The sequence below is a fragment of the Emydura macquarii genome, unplaced genomic scaffold, assembly GCF_026122565.2.
Source record: "Emydura macquarii macquarii isolate MOO-44397 ecotype Brisbane River unplaced genomic scaffold, CSIRO-AGI_Emac_v2 contig_1043, whole genome shotgun sequence".
NCBI classification, from domain to species: Eukaryota; Metazoa; Chordata; order Testudines; family Chelidae; genus Emydura; species Emydura macquarii.
In genome coordinates this window covers 18939875-18964222 of record NW_027131180.1, presented here as the reverse complement: position 1 = coordinate 18964222, position 24348 = coordinate 18939875, and the positions used below count along the sequence as shown (strand labels likewise).

At 43.3% G+C, this 24348-nt stretch overlaps 1 protein-coding gene across 2 annotated transcripts in view; it reads left to right on the top strand.

The window, feature by feature from the left end:
- Positions 1-24348, top strand: part of SH3BGR (SH3 domain binding glutamate rich protein) — a 44266-nt gene that overhangs the window by 13003 nt on the left and 6915 nt on the right. For both annotated transcript variants that reach the window (XM_067545232.1, XM_067545233.1), the window contains exons 2-5: positions 845-1030; positions 9648-9728; positions 21470-21544; positions 22128-22229. In XM_067545232.1, the coding sequence (XP_067401333.1) occupies positions 845-1030; positions 9648-9728; positions 21470-21544; positions 22128-22229 (444 nt within the window). The remainder of the gene's footprint in view (positions 1-844; positions 1031-9647; positions 9729-21469; positions 21545-22127; positions 22230-24348) is intronic.

Below are 24348 nucleotides of genomic sequence, written 5' to 3'. Positions count from 1 at the left end.
CAGTAGTAGATTATTTTGCAGGCTTATTTCCTGTCTCACTGTTAAACTCTGAATTACATTGGCTAGGTGCCACCGTGGTTTCCAGTGTTCAAATGTTTCATGTCTGGAAATCAGCTTTCAAATCACATGATGAATCACAAGCAAAAATTAGCTTGGTGGGATTATTCTAGTAACCATTTGCACAAGTCATTAAATTACCACATCGTTTAGCATAATTGGCAGTAAGAGAGGCCTAGGTCTGGAACATGGATGTTGCTGGTCACAGTTTAGGTGCATGTGATTTGCAGAGCTGTGTGAGGAAGTATGCATAGTGCTTGGCTCAAACTCATGCCACTAGTCCCTTATAAGTGTAGATCTCTCAGAAACAAACTTAGAAAATAACGAGCATCACAATTTCAGCTGCAAGCTAATGGCATATGCTGCTGGACTGGTTTTTGTGTTCTAATTGCTCAGAACATTAGAATCAAAACATACAAGTGAGATGTTTAAATTTTAGCTCATGCACAAATTGAAGTTATGTCCTAACATGGTGTATACAATGCCTCCTGTTGTTCCTGTAAAATCATAAAGCACAGATGGAGTGGGAAAAATTTCCAAAAAAGGAACTAAGGTAACATTTTTCATCAAGCATCCTTAATTGTACTGTGGCCTAAGCGTTAAACGGCAGACCGAAAAGAAAGATTCTTGGCAAAATAACATTTCATAAGGAAAAACTAGCTTACAGGAAACAGTTATGGGATAAAGCAGTTAGTTTGTTGATGCACTAGTTCTTAATATAACACTTCTGTTTTTTAGCTTACATGAAAATAACAATTCTTGTTTTTCCCTCCCCTTGTCTAACTAGATTAAGAAGAAACAACAAGAAGTAGTGGGCTTCTTAGAGGCCAACAAGATTGACTTTAAGCAAATGGACATAGCTGGTGACGAGGACAACAGGAAATGGATGAGAGAGAATGTCCCAGGTGAAAAGAAGCCACAAAATGGAATCCCCCTCCCTCCACAGATCTTCAATGAGGAGCAGTACTGTGGGGTGAGAAGTCATTTGACACTTTCAGTAACTTTGCAGACATTCTTCCTTCAGACCATTTCAGAAGTATCTTAAATTCCACCGCTTTTCAAATAATTTGAGATTCTCTTTTGAGTTAATAGCACTAGCAAAAATTCGCTTGCTGGGATCGTTCTAGTAACCATTTGTACATGGTTTTCTTTAGCCCGGAAGAGAAAATAGAGCTCCCTTTTCACAGAAAAACCCCCAGCGAGGGAAAATTTATTAGGGAAACTCTGCTTTGTGAACTACATGAAGTTTCTTAACTGTCCTCTGCAGAGACAGTGACTTGCGGGTTCAGTGTAGTGCATGGAGTGTCAGCCTGCCACTCTTACAGAGCTCTTTAGAAATCATGTGTTCTGTCCTACTTCACCATAGCCCCTGGCAGCATAGCTCACTCATGAGCTGTTCTTCTGTTGGTTCCCTACCTATATTCTACTTCTGCCCTATCTTGAAGGGATTAAGGGTGCTGAATGGGTGATACTGCAACTTCCACTAGATAGCCAGAGGCGAGGACCTATAGAGCAATTGTCCCTTTTCCTAGTCCTGGCACCCAGTTCTGCATCCTTTGGTTTGACTTGCCCTTCTCCCACATATAAAAAACAAGCAAATAAATGTGGGGTCCCAACCATATGATATTTGTGCACAAGGGCACCATTGGAATTCAGGGAGAAGGTGCAGAATATTGCTGTCTTGGCTGTACTGCCTTCCTTCCAGCAACTTTGAAGCCTTTCTTAGAGTATTTCTACTCCTTTTGTCCCCTCTCTGCCACATAGTGGGATTTCATTAACACAACTAGAGTTTGTTTAGGCTCAGTGACTTTAACTGTAAATGCTTAATAGAGCTTTTTTCATATACATATTTGTGAATAACACTCTCAGACAGCCCGTTAGGGCTCATCCAATGCTTGAAATGCTGCCATTGACTTTAATGAGCATTAGATCAGGCCTTTAGTGGTCATCTCTATGATGACAGAAATAGATTGTGCCATTAGAATTACCTTGGTAGCAGAGTTTAATAGAAAAAAAAAAAAGATGTATTTACAAAACATTCTACAATACACAAGATTGTAATTCTGCAAGAGGAATACAATTTTTTTTTCTAGTAGTGCGCACAATGAGCTGGGTGCTTTACAAATGAAAAATAAAGCATGGTCTCTGCTCAAAGGAGTTAAAAATAATTCTTTTATTTCTGGTACTCAAAGTTCCATGGGCAAAAATATATGCTTATCTTTGCATGCAAATTGGGCTATTGCACATGCAAATAGATATTTAGGCAGCTGTCTAGCTACATGTACATGCAGTCATGCCAAGAAGCAACATAATAATAATGCATACTGAGTTGTAGGTGCACAATTGTGTGAACTTCTTTTGCACATGAACCGTAGGCCTCCCTTTCTGAAAATTCAGCCCAATGTTTCTTTTCTATTGATTATCAGACAACACAAAAATTAAAAAAAATGGTTATTCTTAAATGGGACATTTTGTCCAGGTCAGAAAGATTCAGGGAGACAGCCTTTCCTCTCACAGGTTCTCAGCAAAGAACAGGTCTCCTTCCTTTGTTATAGGTAAAGAAAGGATCTGTGGCTTGGGTTTGGGCCTTAACTTTTAAGGTGATCAAAAGCCAGATGTGAAATTGTGTACATAACCCTATTTTGAGTTATAGTCCAAACTCTCAGATCATTCAGAATGAGACAATTTCACATCTGTAAAAATTCAAGACTTCTCTCTCAGAATGTATATTATCTAATTTGTTCCTTGATCCAGAATACAATTTATTTAATATTTTTTTCCAAGAGTTAACAGCTCAGTTGCTTCAGACAGTTCCTTACCTCTTGTGCGTTGCTAACTCTTGCAATATTATCATGAATCTCATGATAATATTGCGTTTATCTTCAAGCTGGAGCTCCTGGAGTCATGTGATTATATGAAAATCTCAACTTAATTTAAGCAAAAAGAAAGTGTGTGTTCTAGCCATGATGGTTGTAGAGGAAAGCTTGAAAACGTGACCCAAATGCATCCTAATGGCTCAAAACTAGAAAGCAGTTAAAAAGTACCTCAGATTCATTATTTTTAAATCTCATGATTTTTAAGTCAGTCTTGTGATTTTTGGCTGCCTGGCTCATGAATTTTGAATGCTTAGGGTAAGCATTACTGAGTCACTCAAGGCTAAAGGTTTCCTAACAAGGGTTGTCTTGTGTCCCATTATGAATGTGGTTTCCTGCTTGAGTTTTCAGTTAAATATCTATGGTATTTTTATTGATCTCTTTCCATAACTTGTATGTCAAAGCCTATGTTCCTGTTTGCTCCACATGTAGTTCTAAGTGACCATTGCTATAGATCCAGTCCAATCCCCACTGAAGAAGGCAAGTATGTATCTAAGGCACGTCGGGCTCTGAGTGGGCATTTCAGTGGGAGGGAATCTATGATATAAATGGAAGTAAATAGTAAAACACAGATTGACTGCAATTGTTCCAATGGATAATGTTTCAATTAGATTATTTTGCTTTGTAATGCTGTGGCATATGCAATTCTTACATAATAAATATTCACCACTTTATGACAGAAATTGTTAATAGGCCTCATGTGCTTTTATATTTGCATATGGGCTTGCCATGGGTAAATTACCCCTCCTTACACTAATGTGTTCAAACCAGTGGAAAGTAATACTATAACATAAATAAGCATCAAAGAAGGTACCTGATATAGTTAGTTTGCCATTTTGAGCTTGAATGTAAATTCAAGTTATGAAGTATGTTGAACTGAGCATTGTATATCAAATAGTATGCACAGCTGATTTGTTTCTTCACAAATCCCGTGTGAAGTAGCATTTTTAAAAGTTGTTTTGGTCCACAAGGGATTTAGATGCCATTTTATCAGCAGATTTGACCTCTTTGTCCTGAGAGCAGATGTATTTTAGTTACTAATGTTTAATTAATAAATACAATAAATAAATAGAATTGTTGACAGTACAAGTTATTTTCTTATGTAAATGTTAAAGGAGGGTGGAGGCAGCTAACAGAGCCTGTTTATCTTAACATAGGCGAATGAAAGGTATTGCTTGATATACCTTTCCCCCAGTTTCTCGGCGACCAGTGTGGCGATAAAGATTTTTGAGATTCTCTAAAGAGAAGTTATACAGTGACTGTATACCATTAAAGAGCAACTGCCTTATAAAGCTAGGCAGACCAGCTGCAGCACTTGAAAATTATAAATGTACAATATTTGACTCTGTGTGTAAAGCTATTTTGGGAAACAAAGATTTGCATGGTTCTACAAATTTATATTTACAAGACATCTTTTGTGAAAGCACCTCAGAGTGCTGTGCTGTGCAGTGTGCCTTTTTTCCAGTTACAATGACCAATTTTAAAAGTTAAATCAAATGAGTATTGAAATTAGCCTTAAAAATTAAAAGAGCTTCTGGAGTTCTAATGTGAGCAGGACTCAAGTTTCATACTTAAGGAGCAGAGCTCAGCAGGCTTGTTACAGTACCTAATTTTAGTATTTGGTAGGACACCTGGAAATGCTATTTAGATGAATAATGGATGGAAATACATATAAATTCAATAGGCCAAATCCTTACTCCTGTCCCTGAGGATATAGCAGAAATAGCACATTTCTGCTGAATGTGTAGGTATCAGACTCTGGAGTAGTATTTATATGAAGGGAGTGGGAAGAGGCATTGTGGGGGCTGGTTGAAGACATGGACAACAGTTCAAGAACTGGCCTACAAATACTTTTATGGGATACAGGGGCTTGTGGTCATTATTCCTGGCCACACCTCACAGTAGCAGCTACATATCAGTATCAGATAGTATTCTATACAATCAAGTTGGGGGTCCTGGTTCCAGTTTTCTACCTGGCATACCTATGGCTGAAAGCACAGTCCCGTTGCTCTGTGCACTAGGATTTATAATGTTTATTGCTTATCCTTTATGTTGTGTGTCTTAATTCTTCTCTTATGTCCCACTTTCTTTGTCTTCCATCATTTTCTTTCTATCAGTTCCTTTCTGCCAATTCTTTTCTGTGCTCCTTCCTTAGCATCCATTTTCCTCTAGTCTGGAGCCTGTTATTTTTCACTTCTATCCATTTCTTCTCCCTAGGACTCTGGCCACCTCTTTCCCTCTCTTCCCTTCCCCATAGGTCCCCTTTTAGCTCTCGTGTGTGTCTGTGAGTGTATGCATACACAGAAAAGGCTTGGCCAAGGAGGGGTGGAAATGCAGGACTGAGACCAGTGGGTGAAGGGCTTCATTCCTGTCACAAAGCATGAGATGTTAAGTGCTGATATGGAAGCTCCATTTTTGTAGTGGAAGAGACTATTAAACACAATGAGCAGTGCAGTGCAGCTATAGCGCCATTAATTTCCTCTCATGCTGGTCTGTAAAACTGTTTAAACCTCCTGGCTGATCCTTTATTGGTGCCTCCTGTATTACAGCTTACTGTAAAGTGGATGTTCCTCACCAATACATTGGTGAAAATAAATTATTCAGAAGATATGAAAACAGGCTCCAGGAGTTTTAAATGCTATTTTGTAAATGGCTACAATTTTAATTTTCTTTTGGTGTTGCCACTGGAAAACTCACACATTATAAAAGGATGTTTTTTCGATGTTTTGGGCTAGCATTAGTTTTTAGTATCCAATCCATTATAAACTGTCTATGCTGGCAGTTATATTCTTTACTTAATCTCTTCCTTAAAATATTTCTTCTGTTGGTGTCTAAACAGAGATTTCTGTCACTTTCTAAATATACTGAGCACTTTGTGTGGTTTTCCTGAATTTGCTTTTGCTTGACAAAGAAAACTTCTAAGGAAGAAATTGAAAATAAACTTCCTGTTCACTGTGATCTGGATATCTAGAATACACTGATCATTTGTGCCTTATTTTTAAGGAGTGTCCCATATTTTGAGGTAAATCCCTTATTTTTGTACCTAATGTCTGGCATAACTGATACTCAATATATGATGCATTTTTGTCTTGCCTTTCAGTGGTATCCCAAAATTTGGACCCAAGAGACCTTATAGTGGCTTAGTTATATTAATGGACTGATCACAAGCCTTGTCTCTGTAAGTGGGTAACAGGAAGTGGCTCACCTTAGGGGATTTGCAAGGGTTTACCTGCAGTTTACCTTTTAGCTCATTGGGAAACTCCCCAGAACTGACTTCCTAAGTTTACCCTTGGGAGGACATGGATACTGGCTTCCGCTCAAAGGATTGACACTTAAACAGCAATTCTTCGAAAACAAAATAACCTTTATTTTGAATGTGATAATCCATTACAATGCATTGAATAGTTAGGAAAAAATACAATGTGACACAAAAACACAAGTGACATATTATAACACAATGTTGTATTGTATTAATAATTAGTGTAACATGGCACAGAGCATAGTAAAAATACGTCACAAACATATAATACTGAGAGAGAAAGACCCTTCATACATATGTATAAAGCCCTTAATATAATGCTGTACTATAATTCTAAACCTATTACAATGTAACACACAGATCTCTTACACATGTATATAAAGTAACATTGCAATATTACACATTAAATAACATTGCAACGAAATAACATTGTATGAGAGTTGATCAGGCAGTCATAGAATGGATGATGTAAGAGGCTACTCAGATGCAAGCATTCAGCTTTATTTACAATCATACTCATACATTACTTATCCTTAAAAGAGTTATACTTACTTTCCTGCTTTCTTATCAAATACCTCTGACTCGTCTCAGGGGGTCCTTCTGTTCCATCAATTGGATGATGATGATGATGATGCTGCTGCCTGCCTGTCTCTCTGTCTCTCTGTCTGTCTGTCTTCTTTAGTCATCAAGCCACCCACACTCAAGTCTGTCATCTTATATACGATTTCTGATCCTTCCTGATTGGTTGGTCTCAATGACAGTCATTAACGTAGTCCCCTTCTAGTGGGATGATATCTGTTTGGCCAATCAGTTTTTTGGTATGCTAATTAGTTTTACCTGTCACTTGAGCTAGACTGTCTTGAGAACCTCCTTCCTACCTTTAGGTATTTAGGAGTGACCTTTATTTCACCCTAGTCTACCTGTCTGCTATTGGTCAGTTTATCCTAAGACCTCATTTTGTTTCTCTTTAATATCAAATCATTGAAGCCATCATTTTGGATTTCTATCTAAACCTGCTCTAAACTATCACTATTTACTACTTATAAAAAGCATTACATCTGAAAATAACTATATTTTTATACATGCCTAAACATTATGATACTGTTGTGACCCTTCCGTGCATAGGGTAGCCCCCTGAAAATGCCAAGGTCAGGGCAGGCTGTAAAAGGAGAGCAGATTCTCTCAGCGCTGGTGGGTGGCACTGAAGCCAGACTTCAAAACCAGCCACAAACTGTGCTTCTGATTCCCCCAAACCGGTTTTCAAGAAGCCAATCCACTAATACACACAGCCCGCTTTACTGCATTCCAGTCTCTGGCTCCCAATCAGCCACTAAGTCCAGTAAAGAGACCAGTTATTTAAACTCTATGCTCTTTACTAAAAGGTTCCTCCTGACCCCAAAGGGTCAGCCACAATACCAGATCAATATGTTTGAATCTTACCCAAAATACCGCGCTGCCAGTCAATCCTTTAGTAACCAAACCTAAAGGTTTATTATAAAAAGAAAGGAATAAACAATAAGAGAAATATTAAAGGATTAGAGCAATCAGATACATGCAAGTGATTTGAAAGTCCATATACATCAGGTTTCTAGAAGAACTGTGGAGTTTGCAGGCTTGTATAGTTCCTCTGGATGCATCCAATAATTGGATGGATCTCAATCCTTTGTTGCACAACTTCAGTTGCAGATGGCTTGATCCAGAGGTAGATAGGTGCTGAAGGCTGAACAGGAATGATGACTGAAGACAAAATGGTTTCCCAGGCCTCTGCCTTATATACCCTCTGGCACCAGCCATGCTGTTAGTGGAATTTTACCAGAATCAAACTGAAGACCAGAGTCACATGAGCAAGTCCTGGTGGCTTATCAGGCATATTTCTGGTTTCTCCCCTGGGCCCCTGGTCTCTGTGAGTGTCTTAATGGGCCATTAAGCAGGCTATCGTCCTGCTGCCATCCTGTCTAGGGTGTGTCTCAGGCAGCACAATTTGAAATACAGGTATATTAAATATATTCATAACTTCCATTACATATATCACACATGAATTATTATTATCATCTTACCTAACACAATTTAACCTTTCTAACAGTACCTGACATGACATATCTCACATGAATTATTATAACGAGAGTTGTGTGGCACTTTAAAGACTAACAAATTTAATATTTGTAGACATTAGCTTTCGAGAGATTTCAGCTCTCTTCTTCAGATGCAGTAATACAGTTTGGAATGGAAATCCACCAACTCCATGAAAAAACTTGCACAGATACAGACAGACATCATCTTTCTAGCCAAGTGCAAACAAATGGACATCATACCTAAAGGACTAAAAGTGAACCTATTTTCTGTATTACTGCATCTGAAGAAGAGAGCTGAAATCTCTCGAAAGCTTATGTCTACAAATATTAAATTTGTTAGTCTTTAAAGTGCCACAGAACTCTCATTGTTTTTGCTGTATACAGACTAACACGGCTACCCCTCTGGAATGAATTATTATGATTTTGACATACTGATGTTAAACCATACACTAAACGCCACCTCCCCACCCCCCATCTAACCAGCGTGACAATTGTCTCCACCTTTTTAATGCTAATTAGAACAGATAAAATCCACAGTATATTTCTCCCTCTCTGCCTTTCAGCTGTGTGGCTAAATGCAGTTCCTGGTGCTGATCTCCTTACATAGACTAGAGCAGCTTGAAAAACTCCTGTATCAGCAGTAATCATGCTAAGGATTGTATATAGTATAATAAAAATATATGAATTTATACCACAGATAAAACCCTTATGGGGTATTGTTTGTTTAAAAATAAGCTGTGTCTCTATTTTTCATACTGTTGTCTTTAATTTACCTAAATTTAGGTGGTGACTCCACTCTGGGTATGGTAGAGTATCCATTTATAATGTTACTTATGTGCAAAGTATTATTAGATACCAGCAACACATTGAACTTGCTGTGTTTCTTACTGTCTACCTTGGGTACTGTATTTAAATGACTCCAGTGGTTTGGTCTTGGTTGTGATCCCAGGTCTGGTTATCCATTGGAGTTACCAATTTATTATTATTAGGAGTTACCAAATTATTGGGACACTTACATTCTAACAACTTTATCCAAAGAGGAACTAACAGGATGTATTTATTTAATATCAAGTGCATCTTATGATCCATCACTTTTGTAACCCTTGTCCTTCCTCCTCCCTTCATTTATTTCTCAGCCATTGCTATGTTGTGCCTAATTTAAGATCAGATTCTGCCTGGTCCTTACACAGATGCAGTGTATTCGTTTTGCCAAGTGGCACTAAATACATTCATCTAAATGTGCTTCTCTCTGTGTCTCAGATTCTGCAAACCCTTAGTCATGAGAGGAAGTGATTTGGGTCACTGTATGGAAGAATTTGCAGGGTCTGTTCTCTTTTGCATAAACTTCTTACAAATTCTTTGTTCTTTGTTTAATTCCTTTTCTAGGACTTTGAATCCTTCTTCTCTGCCAAGGAAGAAAACATTATTTATTCATTCCTGGGTCTGGCACCTCCTCCAGGTTCAAAGGTATGAACTTCTGTCCTTTGCTGGGGTTCATTCATTCTAATTTAGTAAAAGATGAAGATAGGCATTGACTCAGCAAGTCAAGTAATGGACAGAGACAAACGCTGCAATAAAGAGTTAGTTTGCTGGCATGGGGCTGCAGCAAAAAGTCTTTTAAGAAAAAATATGATGCAGGCTTTCCAATAGAAAGTATTCCAGCCCCCTTCTTTCACCAGGGATTTGTTACAACCTCTTCTGCTACTTTAAAAAAAACCCATACATTTTGTAATATTCAGCTTTGAAACAATACAGCAATCCCTAATTAAATTCACGTTACATTAAATTATTGGTGAAATCCACACAAACCCCATTGCACAAAGCCTTGAACAAACAGGTTTTGTATGGGAGAATTATGCAGGGCTAGATTACAGAATCCATTCCCTTATCTGGGTGAGAGCAGCACAGCTCCTTCAAGAAATGGGAGGCTGTGACTCTGTTTATTGTGACAGATGGAGCTGTAGATACTGGATCCTTACAACCATGGACCCTTTAACTATTCCCGTGGTGTGCCACAAGTCACCCTTCTGCACTGTCCCACATAAAGCTCAAAACCCAGCTCTGTTGTTCTGGACGTGCTGATTCTTGCACGCTGTTTCATAGCTGATCTCCCCTTGCCTGTTGAATTGCAGCTGTTCCATGGTGCCGGAGGGGAGCGTTCCATTCCCACTCACTAATGTGCAGGTTGTATTGATGAAGTAGCACCTGTGCACAACACTGAGTCATAATTAACTCTTATTACCGTAAACTGACTCCATCTATAGTAGGGATAGAGATAACAACAAGAGAAGTTCCAGATTAGATCAGAACAGTGGTTATTTAGTCCAATATCCGATCTCTGACATCTTATGCTTCAGAGGAAGCTGCAAGAAACCTTGCAATGGACAATTGTGGAATTACCTATACACAGGGAAAATTTATTCCTAATCTCATCAGTTATTGGTCAGACTTTGACTGGAAGCATGAGGGTTTATATCCTTATATTTTTTTTAATCCTAACTAATATAACTGTGGATGTTCCCAATATTCATATAAATGACTATTTTTTATGAATCCCTTTTTCTCCTTTCTCCTGTGAGGTCCCTTTAAGTTTCCTCATGATCTTCTCCAGTTTTGTCTAATTTAAATAATGTTGTAGTCTCTGCAAGTTTTGCCACTTTACTGTTCACCCCTTTTCTAGATCTTGGAGCACTGGTCTTAATACAGGTCCCTGAGGCACCCCCACTTTTAACCTTTGCTGTTATGAAAAATGACCATTTATTCCTCCTCTTTGCTATCTCTTAGCCAGTTTCTAAACTCATGTTTTATCTTTCACATCATGATTTTGTAACTTGTTAATAACCTCCTGTGAGGCACTTCATCAAAGGCTTTTGGAAAGTCCATACACACAATCTCTACAAGGTCTTCTCTATCCACTATATTTTGTTGACATGTTCATGTATTCTAGCAAAATAGAGAGACATGATACTTTTTCCTTTACAGAAGCTGTGCTATTTTGTCCCTAGCATGTCATGTTCATCTAAGGGTTTTGTAACTCTATCTTTGATTATGATCAAATGTGATCAGACCTAAATGTTGCCATCTTTATTGTGGCAGACATAGATATAATGAATCAAGAGAGTGGGTGAGTCATAGTCTAAGCACTAAATTAATAGCAGTACAGTCCTTTGTTCTAACATGGTCTGGTGGATAAAATACTGGAGTAGAACTCAAGGGACCTGGATTCTAGTCCTTCTTCTGCTTGGTGACCCACGTCACCTTTTTGTGTCTCTTTCCCTGTCTGTAAATATGAAGAAAAATGATATTAATTTCCTTTGTAAAGTGCTTTGAGATCTACAAATGAAAAGTTACATAAAAGCAGAGGCATACTACTATTAATTTTGTCTTTGCAGTTTACTCCATGGGTGACCTTGGGAAAATCCTTTAAACTTTCTGCTTTTCCTGCTTCTACACCAGGAATAACACCACTTACTTGTCTACCTTGCAGGAGTCTTGTGAGAATTAATGTAGTTAATGTCCGTAGAGCAGTTAGGGGATTAAAGAAACTGCACATGCTACATATCATCATCATCATCATCATCATCATCATAAAAAAACGTGGTGAATCAATAGGATTAAGAAAAACAGGGTTACTTACCAGTAACTGTTGTTCTTCGAGATGTGTTGCTCATATCCATTCCAATATAGGTGAGTGCGCGCCCGGTGCACTGGTTCCCGGAACTTTTTTGCCCTTAGCAAGCCCCGTAGGGTTGGCTCAGGCGCCCCCTGGAGTACTGCGCTTATGCCGCGGTACATAGGGCGCTGCTGACCCCGCGGGCCCTCAGTCCCTTCTTTCTGCCAACTCCGACAGCGGGGACGGAGGGTGGGTGTGGAACGGATATGAGCAACACATCTCGAAGAATAACAGTTACTGGTAAGTAACCCTGTTTTCTATCTTTGAGTGATTGCTCATATCCATTCCAATATAGGTGATTAAATAGCCATACCTTGGAAGTGGGTAGGAGTCAGCGTCTAGCTGCTCTTGCCAGCACGGCTCTGCCGAAGCCCGCGTCCTCTCTCGCCTGCTGCACTATGGCATAGTGGGACGTGAAGGTGTGGACCGAGGACCAGGTTGCTGCTCTGCAGATGTCCTGCAGGGGCACTCTCTCCAGGAAAGCCGCAGATGAGGCCTGGGCTCTAGTTGAGTGCGCTGTCACAGCTCCTGAAAGCGGCACCTTTGCCTGTTCGTAGCAGGTCCTGATGCAGGCGATGATCCAGGTGGAGATGCGCTGGGTGGAGACAGGTGAGCCCTTCATCCAGTCTGCCACTGCCATGAACAGCTGTGTTGACTTCCGGAAAGGCCTGGTCCGCTCGATGTAGTAGGCCAGGGCTCGTCTGTTGTCCAGCGAGTGCCATCTCCTTTCATCCGCCGAACTGTGTGGTTTAGGAAAGAACACAGGGAGGAAGATATCCTGGTTATAGTGAAACTGAGACACCACCTTAGGCAGGAAGGCCAGGTGGGGTCTCAGCCGCACCTTGTCTTTGTAGAAGACAGTATGGGGGGCTCCAAGGTCAAGGCTCTAATCTCAGAGACCCTCCTAGCTGATGTAATGGCTACCAGGAAGGCTACCTTCCAGGAGAGGATGAGCAGCGGGCATGTAGCCATGGGCTTGAAGGGGGGGTCCCGTCAGAGTGGCAAGGACCAGGTTCAAATCCCAGGGAGGCACCGGGTCACGGACCTGTGGGTACAGCCTCTCCACCCCTTTGAGGAACCTGAAAGACATAAGGTGCGAGAACAGCGACCTCCCCTCCAACGGCTGGTGGAAGGCCGAGATGGCCGCCAGGTGTACCCTTAGGGAGGCCAGGGCCAGTCCCTACAGTTTCAGGTGGAGCAGGTACTCCAAGATCGCCTGTATGGGTGAATGGCTCGGTGGGATGCCCAAGGAGTCCGCCCAACAGATAAAGTGCTTCCACTTGGCCCTGTACACCACCTGAGTGGAAGGTTTCCTGCTACCTAGCAGGACCTGTTGGACTTGCACTGAACAAGCTCTCTCTCCCTCCGTTAGCCACAGAGTCTCCATGCTGTCAGGTGGAGGGAGTCCAGGTCTGGGTGCAGCAGGCGACCCTGGTCCTGTGAGAGCAGGTCGTAGAGCCTCGGGAGCGGCATCGGCGTGGCGATGGACAGGTCCAGCAACATGCTGAACCAATGTTGTCTCGGCCAGTCCGGGGCGACCAGAATGATGTCCGCTTTGTCCCTCTTGATCTTCAAGAGGACTTTGGGCAGCAGCGGAATGGGGGGAAACGCATACATGAGGGTCCCCGTCCAATCTATACGGAACGTGTCAGAAATGGAGTCCGGCTCGCGACCCTGGAGCGAGCAGAACCTCGGGCACTTCCAGTTCCAGGACGACACGAACAGGTCCAGTTGGGGAACATCCCACCTGTGGAAGATGGAAGTCACCACCTCCGGGTGCAGTGACCAATCGTGGCGGGGTAGAAATGACCTGCTGAGGTGGTCCGTCTCGTCGTTCCTGACCCCCGGGAGGTAAGAGGCAGATATGTGGAAGTTGTGCCTCACCGCAAGATCCCAAAGGCGAATGGCTTCCTGGCAAAGGGCCGAGGAGCACGGCCCCCCTTGCCTGTTTATATAAAACATGGCCGCTGTGTTGTCCATCAGGATCTGTACCATCTTTCCCCTCAGGAAACTGAGGAACACCTTGCAGGCCAGATGGACTGCCCTGAGCTCCTGGACGTTGATGTGGAGGCAGCGCTCCTGCGCTGACCAGAGCCTGTGGGTGCTCAGGTCGCTGCTGATGTGGGCCCCCCAACCCACATCCGAGGCGTCCATAATAAGAATTACTGAGGGTGTCAGTTCTCTGAAAGGGACGCCCCTCATTACTTCCCCCAGGTCCCTTCACCAATTTAGGGAGGCCAGTACCTGAGTGGGGACCATAACTACTCTGTCCAATGAGTGCCTGGCTGGTATGTATACCGAGGCCAACCAGCCCTGAAGAGGCCTGAGTTTGAGGCGAGCCAGCCTCACCACATACGTGCATGCCGCCATGTGTCCCAAGAGCGGCAGGCAGTGCCTGGCTGTCATCGTGGGGGACCTGTGTAGATCAACGATTATGGTGGCCATTGTCTCGAAGCGAGGCTGTGGGAAGAAGGCTCTGGCCTGGATGGCGTCCAGGGTGGCCCTGATGAACTCTATGTGCTGCACCAGGGCGAGGTGGACTTCTGCTTGTTGATGAGCAGCCCCAGTCTGGTGCATGTCGCGCAGGTGAGTGCCAGGCTGTTCCTCACATGGGCCCTGGACCTGCCCCGGATCAGGCAGTCGTCCAGGTAGGGAAAGATCTGAACCCCTCTGCGGCGTAAGTGGGCCGCAACCACTGCCATGCATTTCGTAAAGACCCTGAGGGCAGACGAAAGGCCAAAGGGCAGGGCTGAGAACTGGTAGTGGCACCCGGCTATCACAAACCGGAGGAACCTTCTGTGACTGAGGAGGATAGTAATATGGAAATAAGCGTCCTTTAGGTCGAGGGCAGCATACCAGTCCCCTGGATCTAGGGCGGGAATGATGGAGGCTAGGGAAACCATACGGAATCTGAGCTGCCTGATGAACTTGTTCAGATGGTGGAGGTCCAAAATGGGCCTCAGGCCCCCCTTTGCCTTGGGAATGAGGAAATAATGGGAGTAGAACCCCTTTCCTCTTTCCTGAGGAGGAACCTCTTCTACCGCTCCGAGGAGGAGAAGAAAATTCACCTCCTGAATGAGGAGATGCTCGTGAGAGGGGTCCCTGAAGAGGGAAGGGGTAGGGGGAGAGTCTGGGGGGAAGGCCGAGAGTTGCAGGGCATAACCTCTGTGCACTACGCTCAATACCCAATGGTCGGAGGTAATGCTCTGCCACTTGGTGAGTATGGCCTCAGTCTGTTCATAAAAAGAAAATTTCGATCCAGGGGGATGTGGGAGGTGCCACCCTCATGCGCACCATCAACATTGTTTTTTATTTTTTCCCTTAGGGGGCCCTTGCTGGGGACCCGCCGAAGAGCCTTAGCGGTCCTGGCGGTTGGGTGCCCTATATCTATCCCGATCCCTCTTGGGTTGAGCGGGTTGGGAAGGCGGTCTCGGTGCCTGCTGGGGCGGACGCTGGGGACGTGGCTGCGTCTGACACCGAGAAGCCTGCGCGTATACAGCCCTAATGACTTCAGGGTGGCCCTGGAGTCCTTTAGGGCGTGCAGCTTGTCATCCATGTGGTCCAAAAAAAGGCCAGCACAGTCAAAGGGCAGGTCCTGGATTGCCTGCTGGGCCTCCTTCGACAACCCTGAAGACTGGAGCCAGGAGCAACGCCGCATAACAATACCTGATGCCATAGCTCTCCGTGCGGCATCTGCGGCATCACTGGCGGACTGGAGGGCTGCTGCTGCCACTGTCGCACCCTTCTGGATAAGGGTGACAAAGTCCGCCGCCTGGTCCTGAGACCACTCTTGTAAGAATCTCTGGAGGGAGGACCAGAGATTTAAATTGTAGTGGCCGAGGAGAGCCTGGTGGTTAGCTATCCTCAGCTGCAAGGCCCCCGTGGAGTATACCTTCCTGCCGAACAAGTCAAGTGTTTTATTGCCCTTGTTCTTGGGGGTATTTGCTTGGGCCCCCGTCTATCACGCTGGTTGGCAGCCTCCACAACCAGCAACCCTGGGGCAGGATGGTTATACAGGAATTCGAATCCCTCTGCCAGGACGTAATATTTATGCTCAGCGCCCTTGGAGGTGGGGGCCACCGAGGCGGGGGTCTGCCAAAGGGCCTTAACCAACATCAGGACCCGCTCGTGGACTGGGAGGATGGCCCTGGATGGGCCTGCTGATCCTGAGACCCCGAAGAGGGGGTCCTCCTCCTCAGAGAGCTCTTTCAGCTCCAGGTTTAAATTGTCTGCCACCCTCTTAAGAAGCTCCTGATGGGCTTTAAAGTCAGGGAGCGGTAATCTCCTATCCCTGGCGGCTGCATCGTCCGGGGAAGAGGAGGAGGACTGTGGGAGGGGCCCTGTAGAGGGACCTTCCTGAGAGTTGGATTCCTCCTCGGAGGAATGGCCCTTCTCCGGCCGGCTCGGAGGGGGAGGCGAGGGCAGGGCCGTCAAGGGGGAGGCCCAGTGTGCATGGCGCCCCGAGCTGCGGGATCGGTGCCTCCGGGACTTGCGGTCCCGACTTGTCTTCCCCGATGACCGGCTCCGGGATAAGGAAGAGCGGTCTCGGCGGTGCCTGCGGTGCCGGCAGGAGGAGCAGGACAAACACCTCCTAGGTGCCGCGGTCTTGTATCAGCGCTTGCCCTTAGGAGACCTAGAGTGGTGCTGAGCATGGCTGCGCCCTCCTCTGGACTCTGAGGAGCGAGACTGATGATGCGGTGCCGAGGGCTCAGTGCCGGGATCCCGAAGACTGATCCGCGCGCGAGGCAAAACTGTACCGACTTCGCCTCGTGCTGGAGCCTCGAGACCGCTCTCGGTGCCGCGGTGTCGAGGAGCTCAACAACTCTGTGTCGGAGCAAGGAGGGGAGCCCACTCTCTCGACCCTCCTCGACCGTCTGGGGGGAGACGTTGACTCCTGTCTCCGCCACCCACCGGGGGCACCCAGCATGGGTTTACCCCAAGACGCCGGTCCCGGAACCCTCGGCCAAGGGGGGGACGGAGGCATGGGCATGCCCATGAGGGCGCGTGCCACAGCAAAAACCTCCAGCGTCGACGGCCCTTGCAGGGGCACTCCCCCACCCCCAGGAGTCGGGGGAGGCTCCCTGCGAGGAGATGCCGGTGCCAGAGTACTCTTCACAGCACGTGGCTGGGCATCTCCTGGGTAATCCCCTGCTGTACCAGTCACAGGGTGGAGTCCATGTGGGCAGCCTCCGGCCGCTTCTTTTTCTTCGGTACTGCAGGTTGTTTATGGGATGGTACTGGTGCTGGCGGAGCGCTCCGCACTGACGATGCGCTCGGTGCTGCCGGAGATCTGGATGGTTCGGAGTCCGGCTGGAGCGCAGACTCCATTAGCATCGCCTTCAAGCAGGCATCCTGCTCCTTTTGTGTCTGGGGCTTGAAGGCCTTGCAGATCCGGCACTTGTCCTTACGATGCTGCTCCCCAAGGCAACGGAGGCAGCGGTCATGAGGATCGCTCACTAGGAAAGCCTTGGTGCAGATGGCACAGGCTTTAAAACAGGTTGAGCCAGGCATGGCTCAACCCTAAGCCCCTAAGGGCTAACAATCTATCTTCTAACTCTAATCTACTTTATTTAACTACTGTACTTAACTCTAACAAACAACTAGAAAAAAAGGGATTGCTACTTTCTAATAGAGCAAGGGGCAGATATTCCAGCAACCGTCAATGGGCGGAAAGAAGGAACTGAGGGCCTGCGGGGTCGGTGGCGCCCTATGTACTGTGGCATGAGCGCAGTACTCCAGGGGGCGCCTGAGCCAACCCTACGGGGCTTGCTAAGGGCAAAAAAGTTCCGGGAACCAGTGCACGGGGCACGCACTCACCTATATTGGAAAGGATATGAGCAATCGTTCAAAGATAGAAATTGTGTTTCTCCTGTCTTCATACACCGTCCATTACTTTGTGCACTGCTCAGCTAGGTGGTTTTTTCTGTGGAACAAATTTTTTCCCCCCTTAAAGAGTTCACTCACTCCTAGCCTGCATCTGACACTATTAAAATGTCCAGTCAGTGAAAACTCTGTAAATGTTGAAAACAATATGCTTAGCACATTTTGCCAGAAAAATAACCTTTTGTTGCTATTAGTAACAAGTAAGAATGGTTTCTACAGACTTAACTGCTGTACCAAGGCACTTGCCTTTCAGATCTGGAGTTGAATACTATATAGCATTTTTTTAAAAAAAATTAAAACATGGAAATCTCTTTACATCTAGCACCTTTTAAAATCTGCATCTGAATTAGAAAGAGAGCTACAGCTCAGGATACACATCTGTTTTTAACATTTATTGTAGAGTATTTCTCAGCATCTTCACTGGAGGCCAAAGTGGTTATAGCTTGTCATATAAATGACCTTATTGTGCTGCTGCTGCTTTTCTTTCCCCTGGCTGTCAATTTAACCCTAGTGTGAATTTTAATGGGAGTATGGTGAAACCAATGGCCAGTGGCATCAATATGGAGAAATGTGTTGAATTTAGAATGGTATTGGTGGTGGTGGTAATGGCAGCTCGTTACACAGTATTTCCCAGTAAATCTCTTCTTGTCTCAGGTACTAACTAGTACACCCTGGTGATTTTTAAAAAATCATAACCTGGAAAATTTATAAAGCCAACACGTCGGTCAGTGTGCTTCTCCCTCACAGTATCTCTACCTCACTGAGGTTTTAAGATGATTAGCATGAAGCTGTTATGCTCTGAGGCTTTTTCATGCTGACCAGTGTTGTCTGAGGAGCCCTGCCAGTTGTCTCTCACAATCCACCAGTTGTCTCTCATTTTACATTTAGATTTTAAGCTTCTTGTGGCAGGGACAGGTTTTTTGTTTTTGTTTTTTTTGTTCTGTGTTTTACTGCACCTGGCACAATGGGGCCTTGCTCCGTGATTGGGATCCCTAAGTGCTACTACAATACAAAGAATTAATAATAATATTGATAAATGTTTTTACAGCACTTGCAGGCCCTATCCAGCAAAGCACTTAAATGTGTGCTTATCTTTAAGTATATGAGTGACTCTGCTGAGCTCAATGAGACCATTCATGTGCTCACCATGAAGCATATGCACAGGTCTTTGCAGGATCAGGGCAAAGCACTTGCTGTTTTTCCCTAAGTGCTGAGCATATTATTATTTTCAATGGATTTGTTGGCCCTAAACTTATTTGATATTGCAAAGAGCCAAATTACTTATTGATTTATCTCAGGAATAATTCAATCTGCTGCTACATCTCTAGCCTTCCAAAACCATTATTACATCTCCTACAGTATCATTTAACATGGATGAGTAATACAATTTTATACCCCTCTGGAGAGAAGGAGTTTGTGTGTTTATAAGCTCTTTAATCTATTTATGTGCACTGAAGGAACACCTGATCTTAAAACCAGTCTATTTTAATCCTAACTTCCAAACAAAAAAGACTGTATCATTTCAGGCCTGAAGGTAGGGGATGGCTGTACTTCTAAGCCTGATCCAAAGGTCATAAAAGTCAGTGGCAGATTTTCCATTAACTTTAATGGACTTTGGAGTAGACCTCCAATGCAGGTGGTGGGGCTTTGGCATATGAATCTGAGCCATGATCAATAAAGGTTGTAACTCTAGTGATTTAGGCTCACTTACCTCAGTCTCTGGTGTTCCCAGGGTGGAGAGATATCTTCCTGATGCCCTCGTCCCTTTTATCCATGTGCATAATCAGAGACTGAATGGCTATGCAAGAGATCTGGCTGAATTGGGAGAAAATGGGAGTGGCATTTCTGTTTTCAACATTCTTTATCAGTCTCTGTTAATGTGCATGGAAAGATAATACTGTTGTGCTGCTGAGTAAGCTTAAAAACAATCTACCACTCCCTGCCCAACTTACATGGGTTCTCAAGAAATAATTAGAAGAGATAAAGTAAAGACAATGGAACCAGCAATCAGAAAAGCACTCACAATGTAATGCCTACTTGGTATATTAATCTGTAGTGGGTACAGATTAGTTTGAGGGCTTCTTACAGCTTTATCCCCCAGTATGCTCCTGGGTTTAAAAATATTTCTATTTCTTGCATATTCCAGCTACTATTTTAATAAAGGGAACCCATTTTTCAAAGAAGGCAAGAGATTGTTTCTGGGAATGTTTATTTTGAGACAAATTAAAAACAGTGGCTCTGTGCATTCAGAAGTAGAGAGTGACTGATCCTTTGATTTTTTTTCTCAAATGTTACGGAAGAGGCATGCTGTTAATGAGAAGACTGTTACTTTAAGTTAGCAAGCAGTGTATTGTACCATCATGGCTTCTAAATAGTTAACCAGGTTTGAACACTGACAGTGGGTTATTTGTTGTGGGGAGAGAATGGGTTTAATCCTTGTCTACTGTTCTTTAGCAGAAGTATAGCATAGCTTTCATCTCCTAGAACTCCAGAAAGCAGATAGCTCCATGCTAGACTATTTCTTTCTGCAGTTGTTCAAGGAATTCAATGGAGTAATGCTGATTTACACCAGATGAGGATCTGGACCCATATGTGTTACTCATCCCTTAATCCTTTGCGTTTTTGCTGTGCTGATTTTGAGATTTAATCCCACATATACTTGAGCAAATGCAGAATTCTCCTTTTAAAGCATCTCTGAATGTGAAATTGAAAAAGAGAAAATGTGCACCCTTAAGGTAGCTGTATAACCTACTGATGTGCTTTATTGACAGGAAAAAGAATCATTAGTTTGCATGAACACTGCTTCATTTTAAATTAATGCAAATTATTTGGGAGTGCTCTGCAGTGGTAGAGTCATGACTCGGTTCGAAATAGTCATATTGAAATAATGCTATCTATATTCATAATTCATATGTTTTTGGTTCAGTTTCTTTCACACATCATACAAAGTTAAATTCTGCCCTTGGTACACATGCAGTGAAGCTGTATGTGTGTATATATTTGGCGGTAAAATATTGCTAACCGTCTAATTCTCCTAATAACTCCTTTTGGGTAAGTGTCCTGTTAGCTTGGGATAGTTTTGTATGGTGGTATATTTTTATGGTTATTTTATCTTCATTTCTTGTGTATATTTTAAATATTTATAAAATGCCATTAATGCCATTGACAATAAGGATGTAAAAAATCTAAAGGCATAAACTTTTTTTAAAAAAGGTCTATGTTCAATAAGAGCTATATCTTTTAATCTTATGATTCACTACAAAAAGTGTTTCTCTAAAGAGAATTATCATTCACATAAGCAAAATGAGAATTACAATATTTTGCAAGAGAATTTCAACAAATTTATAAAACATCTGATAATAGTAGAATTCTTTTTTAAGAAAGATGATTTTCATTCTAGAATTCCTTTGTTAGTTTGCATGGCCAAAAGCCAGCAGTATAAAGGGCACACTAAGCCAACAAACGGCTTTGGGAATGCCCTTTTAATAACAATACTATCAATGTGAAGATGTTCCGAGTCAGTTGCTAAAATGTGTGATACTGGTAGGGATCTTTAAACATTCTTTTTTCTTAGCAGTTGCTTGCTCTTTCTACAACTTTGTTCTGTAGAGTCATTCAGGTTCTCACATATTGTTCATTTTCCTTGGTTCAGGAGGTGAAAACTGCTGAAGAGACATTGAATCTTCCAAACGGTGACGTTTCTGGTGAAGAGCACAAAGCTGTGGAAGTAATAACTGAGTATTTTGTTCACTCTCAGAAGTTCGCTTTCACCCATTCCAGTCATCCAGCGTGTTCTATTCCTTCTTAGTCCCAGTCCAACAAAACCTTTGAGCACATGCTTAACTTTAAGAATTTGAGTAGTTCGATTGAATTCAAAGGGATTGTGGCCCTTTTTCCTAACAGCAGAGCTAGAGATGAGGTTGTTTTTTAAAAAAATGAACAGACAAATAAATCCTATTCACACATTTAAGAAAGAGGCTTCTTTTGTCTTAAGGGGAGTGAGTACGCTGATACAGCCATCGTTTGTGTATGGATGAGTTTGATCTCGTACAGCTCGCAGATTAAACTTGCATCAACACTAAAAATGAAGAACTCCGTACTAGCTGCCTGTTCACTTACCTGGAAAGAAATAACTCAGATGGCCCAATGTATGAATAAAGGCAAGCAACTGTATAATGATTACTTGGTGGCTCTAAACAGTGAATTTATGAGAGCACATATTAGCAATCAATTTTGTACATCTGTTGTCTCTCTTTCCCCCTCTGTAGCTACCTAATGTTCTCTCTGCTGTGCTTTTCCCTTATTGTCAGGAGACTGAAAAGTCTGAAGTAACTGAAGAAAATGAAGCACACACAGAAGACAATGTAGATGCAGTCGCTAATTCTACTGAAATGCCATCAGAAGAGCAACAGGTAATTTTCTCTTTTCTTCTCTGAGTTGAGGGTTTAATCCACATCTGAGCTAAATTCATTAAATCCAGACTTCTCCTCTTTAAACCCCTCAGCGTGAATCTCAGGGGGGAACTCACTATATCTAAAAATGTCCACAACTGGCTTTTGTGTGCATTTTTCTTCAAATTCACAAAAAAATCATTTGAAACATGTAAATATGGGTGAGCTAGGTTCTGAATCTTGACTGACAATAGCTGTCTTTTAGTTAACAGCTTCCCCTTGCCACTTAGAAACATGCACATTTTTTACGCTCCCCATGAATCAAACACTAGTATGAGGAATAATCAGGAAACTAGAAGCTCAAACACTGTCTAGACTAGAGAGAAGTTATTGCCACCAATGGTTCAGGCGCCTGCGGTGCTTGTAAAACATTGTTATCCACATACCAAAGTGCTCCTCATGTTGCACAAGCATTGCTGGTACCACTGCATGTGCAATGCCTTGGCCCAAATCTGGACAATATCTCCACCAGTTTATTACTTACTGGTGCAATGCCACTATGGTCAGGAACAATAGGTGTTGCAGCTGACCCTATGCAGCTGGTCCTCCAAATTCCATTGCCATAAGACAGTGCCAAACCTTCTTATGAACCAGTCTGTGCCTCTGCTGCATTCAGTGACTCCCAATGCCCTTCCCCCATTTCAGCAGAACCAGGGAGGACTTCAACTGACCGACTCCCTCAAGCCATATTGTGCAAAAACAGATAGAATGAACAGAAAGCAGTAATTTGATTCCTCCCCTCCCCCACTTCCCAATGTATAACTTATGATTGGGGAGGAATTAAGGAAACACTGTGGCTGTGTCCACTCCTGTGGACAAAGTCTGTACAAGACACTGATATCTCCACAAAAGAAAGTAATGGAAGGGAAACATTGGGCGGGGGGGGGGGGGGGGGTGGAAATGGTGGTTTGATATTTAACTTCAGCATCCACTTACCTTTATGTGAGCTAGACTTGTCAGAGTCCTCCAGGACCTCCCTTAGTAGCCTTCCCACCTCTAAGACCCTGTCAGGAGAAAAACAGGAAAAGCTTCATCACCATTAATGACACTGAAATTGCAGACACACTCACTCAACAAAGCTGTTTGCTCTCCACAATAAATGCTTAGCCTTAAACTTACAGTGATGTGCCACTGGATATTGTTCCTCTTTTGATTGACCAATAGATGCTTTTTAGGGACCATTGCCATGTACATGACAGGGAGGAAAGGAGTGGGTATCATCTGATTCTGGCCATCACAGGGAAGAAACCTGAGAGAAAGAATCTGCTCTTTCAAATAGAAAACAGACCACAGAAGAGAGTAAAACATTCAGTAGCATGGCATAATGCAAAAAAATTAACAAGGGGCTTGCCTCATGCAGCACACATTGGTCAGCTGTAAAGTTGCTCATTGTGACAGATATCAAGACATGAAGCACAGAGGTACTGGGAGAGCTCGTCTATTGCTTTTTTCTGCCTGTATCACGTGAGGTGGTGGAGCATGATCGCCCTCATACAGATGCACGCAAAGGACAGAACCAGCTATGAAAACAATTCCTGGAAGAAATCATTTGAGTTCCAGCAGAGCCCCAATGGAATAATATTTGTAAAAGACATCATTCGGGTCCTGCTCTAATTTGCTAACTTCAGAAAGATACTAATGGATAGAAATTTGCTGGGAACTATACAGCTATCCTTCAACGGTCTGGGACAGCAACAACCAGATAGAGTGCTGTGTGTGGATATGCTGCAGTCCCAAAATGGTGGAGATGGTTATGTTATGTTTGTGGAAGAAGGGAACCTCTTCCTCCTTGGTTAGGTGTTTTAAGTTACTGGCCTGGTCCAATTCCCCTGAGTGAATGGGCACAGACTGCCAATGTATATGGAGACAGGGAGATGATTTTCCACATGCCCTCCTTTTCTCCTCCACCCACTACTCTGCCTGACTGTAGCTGTTTGAGTTGGAGCATGTCTTTCTGCTGCAGGGTGATCTTTCTTCTGAATAGATGAACCTACTGTTGCTTCTGCTCCCAGACTCTTCTGTAGCTTGTGTGGCTCAAAAGATCGCAGAAACCTTATGCTGAACTGAATCTATCCTTTTT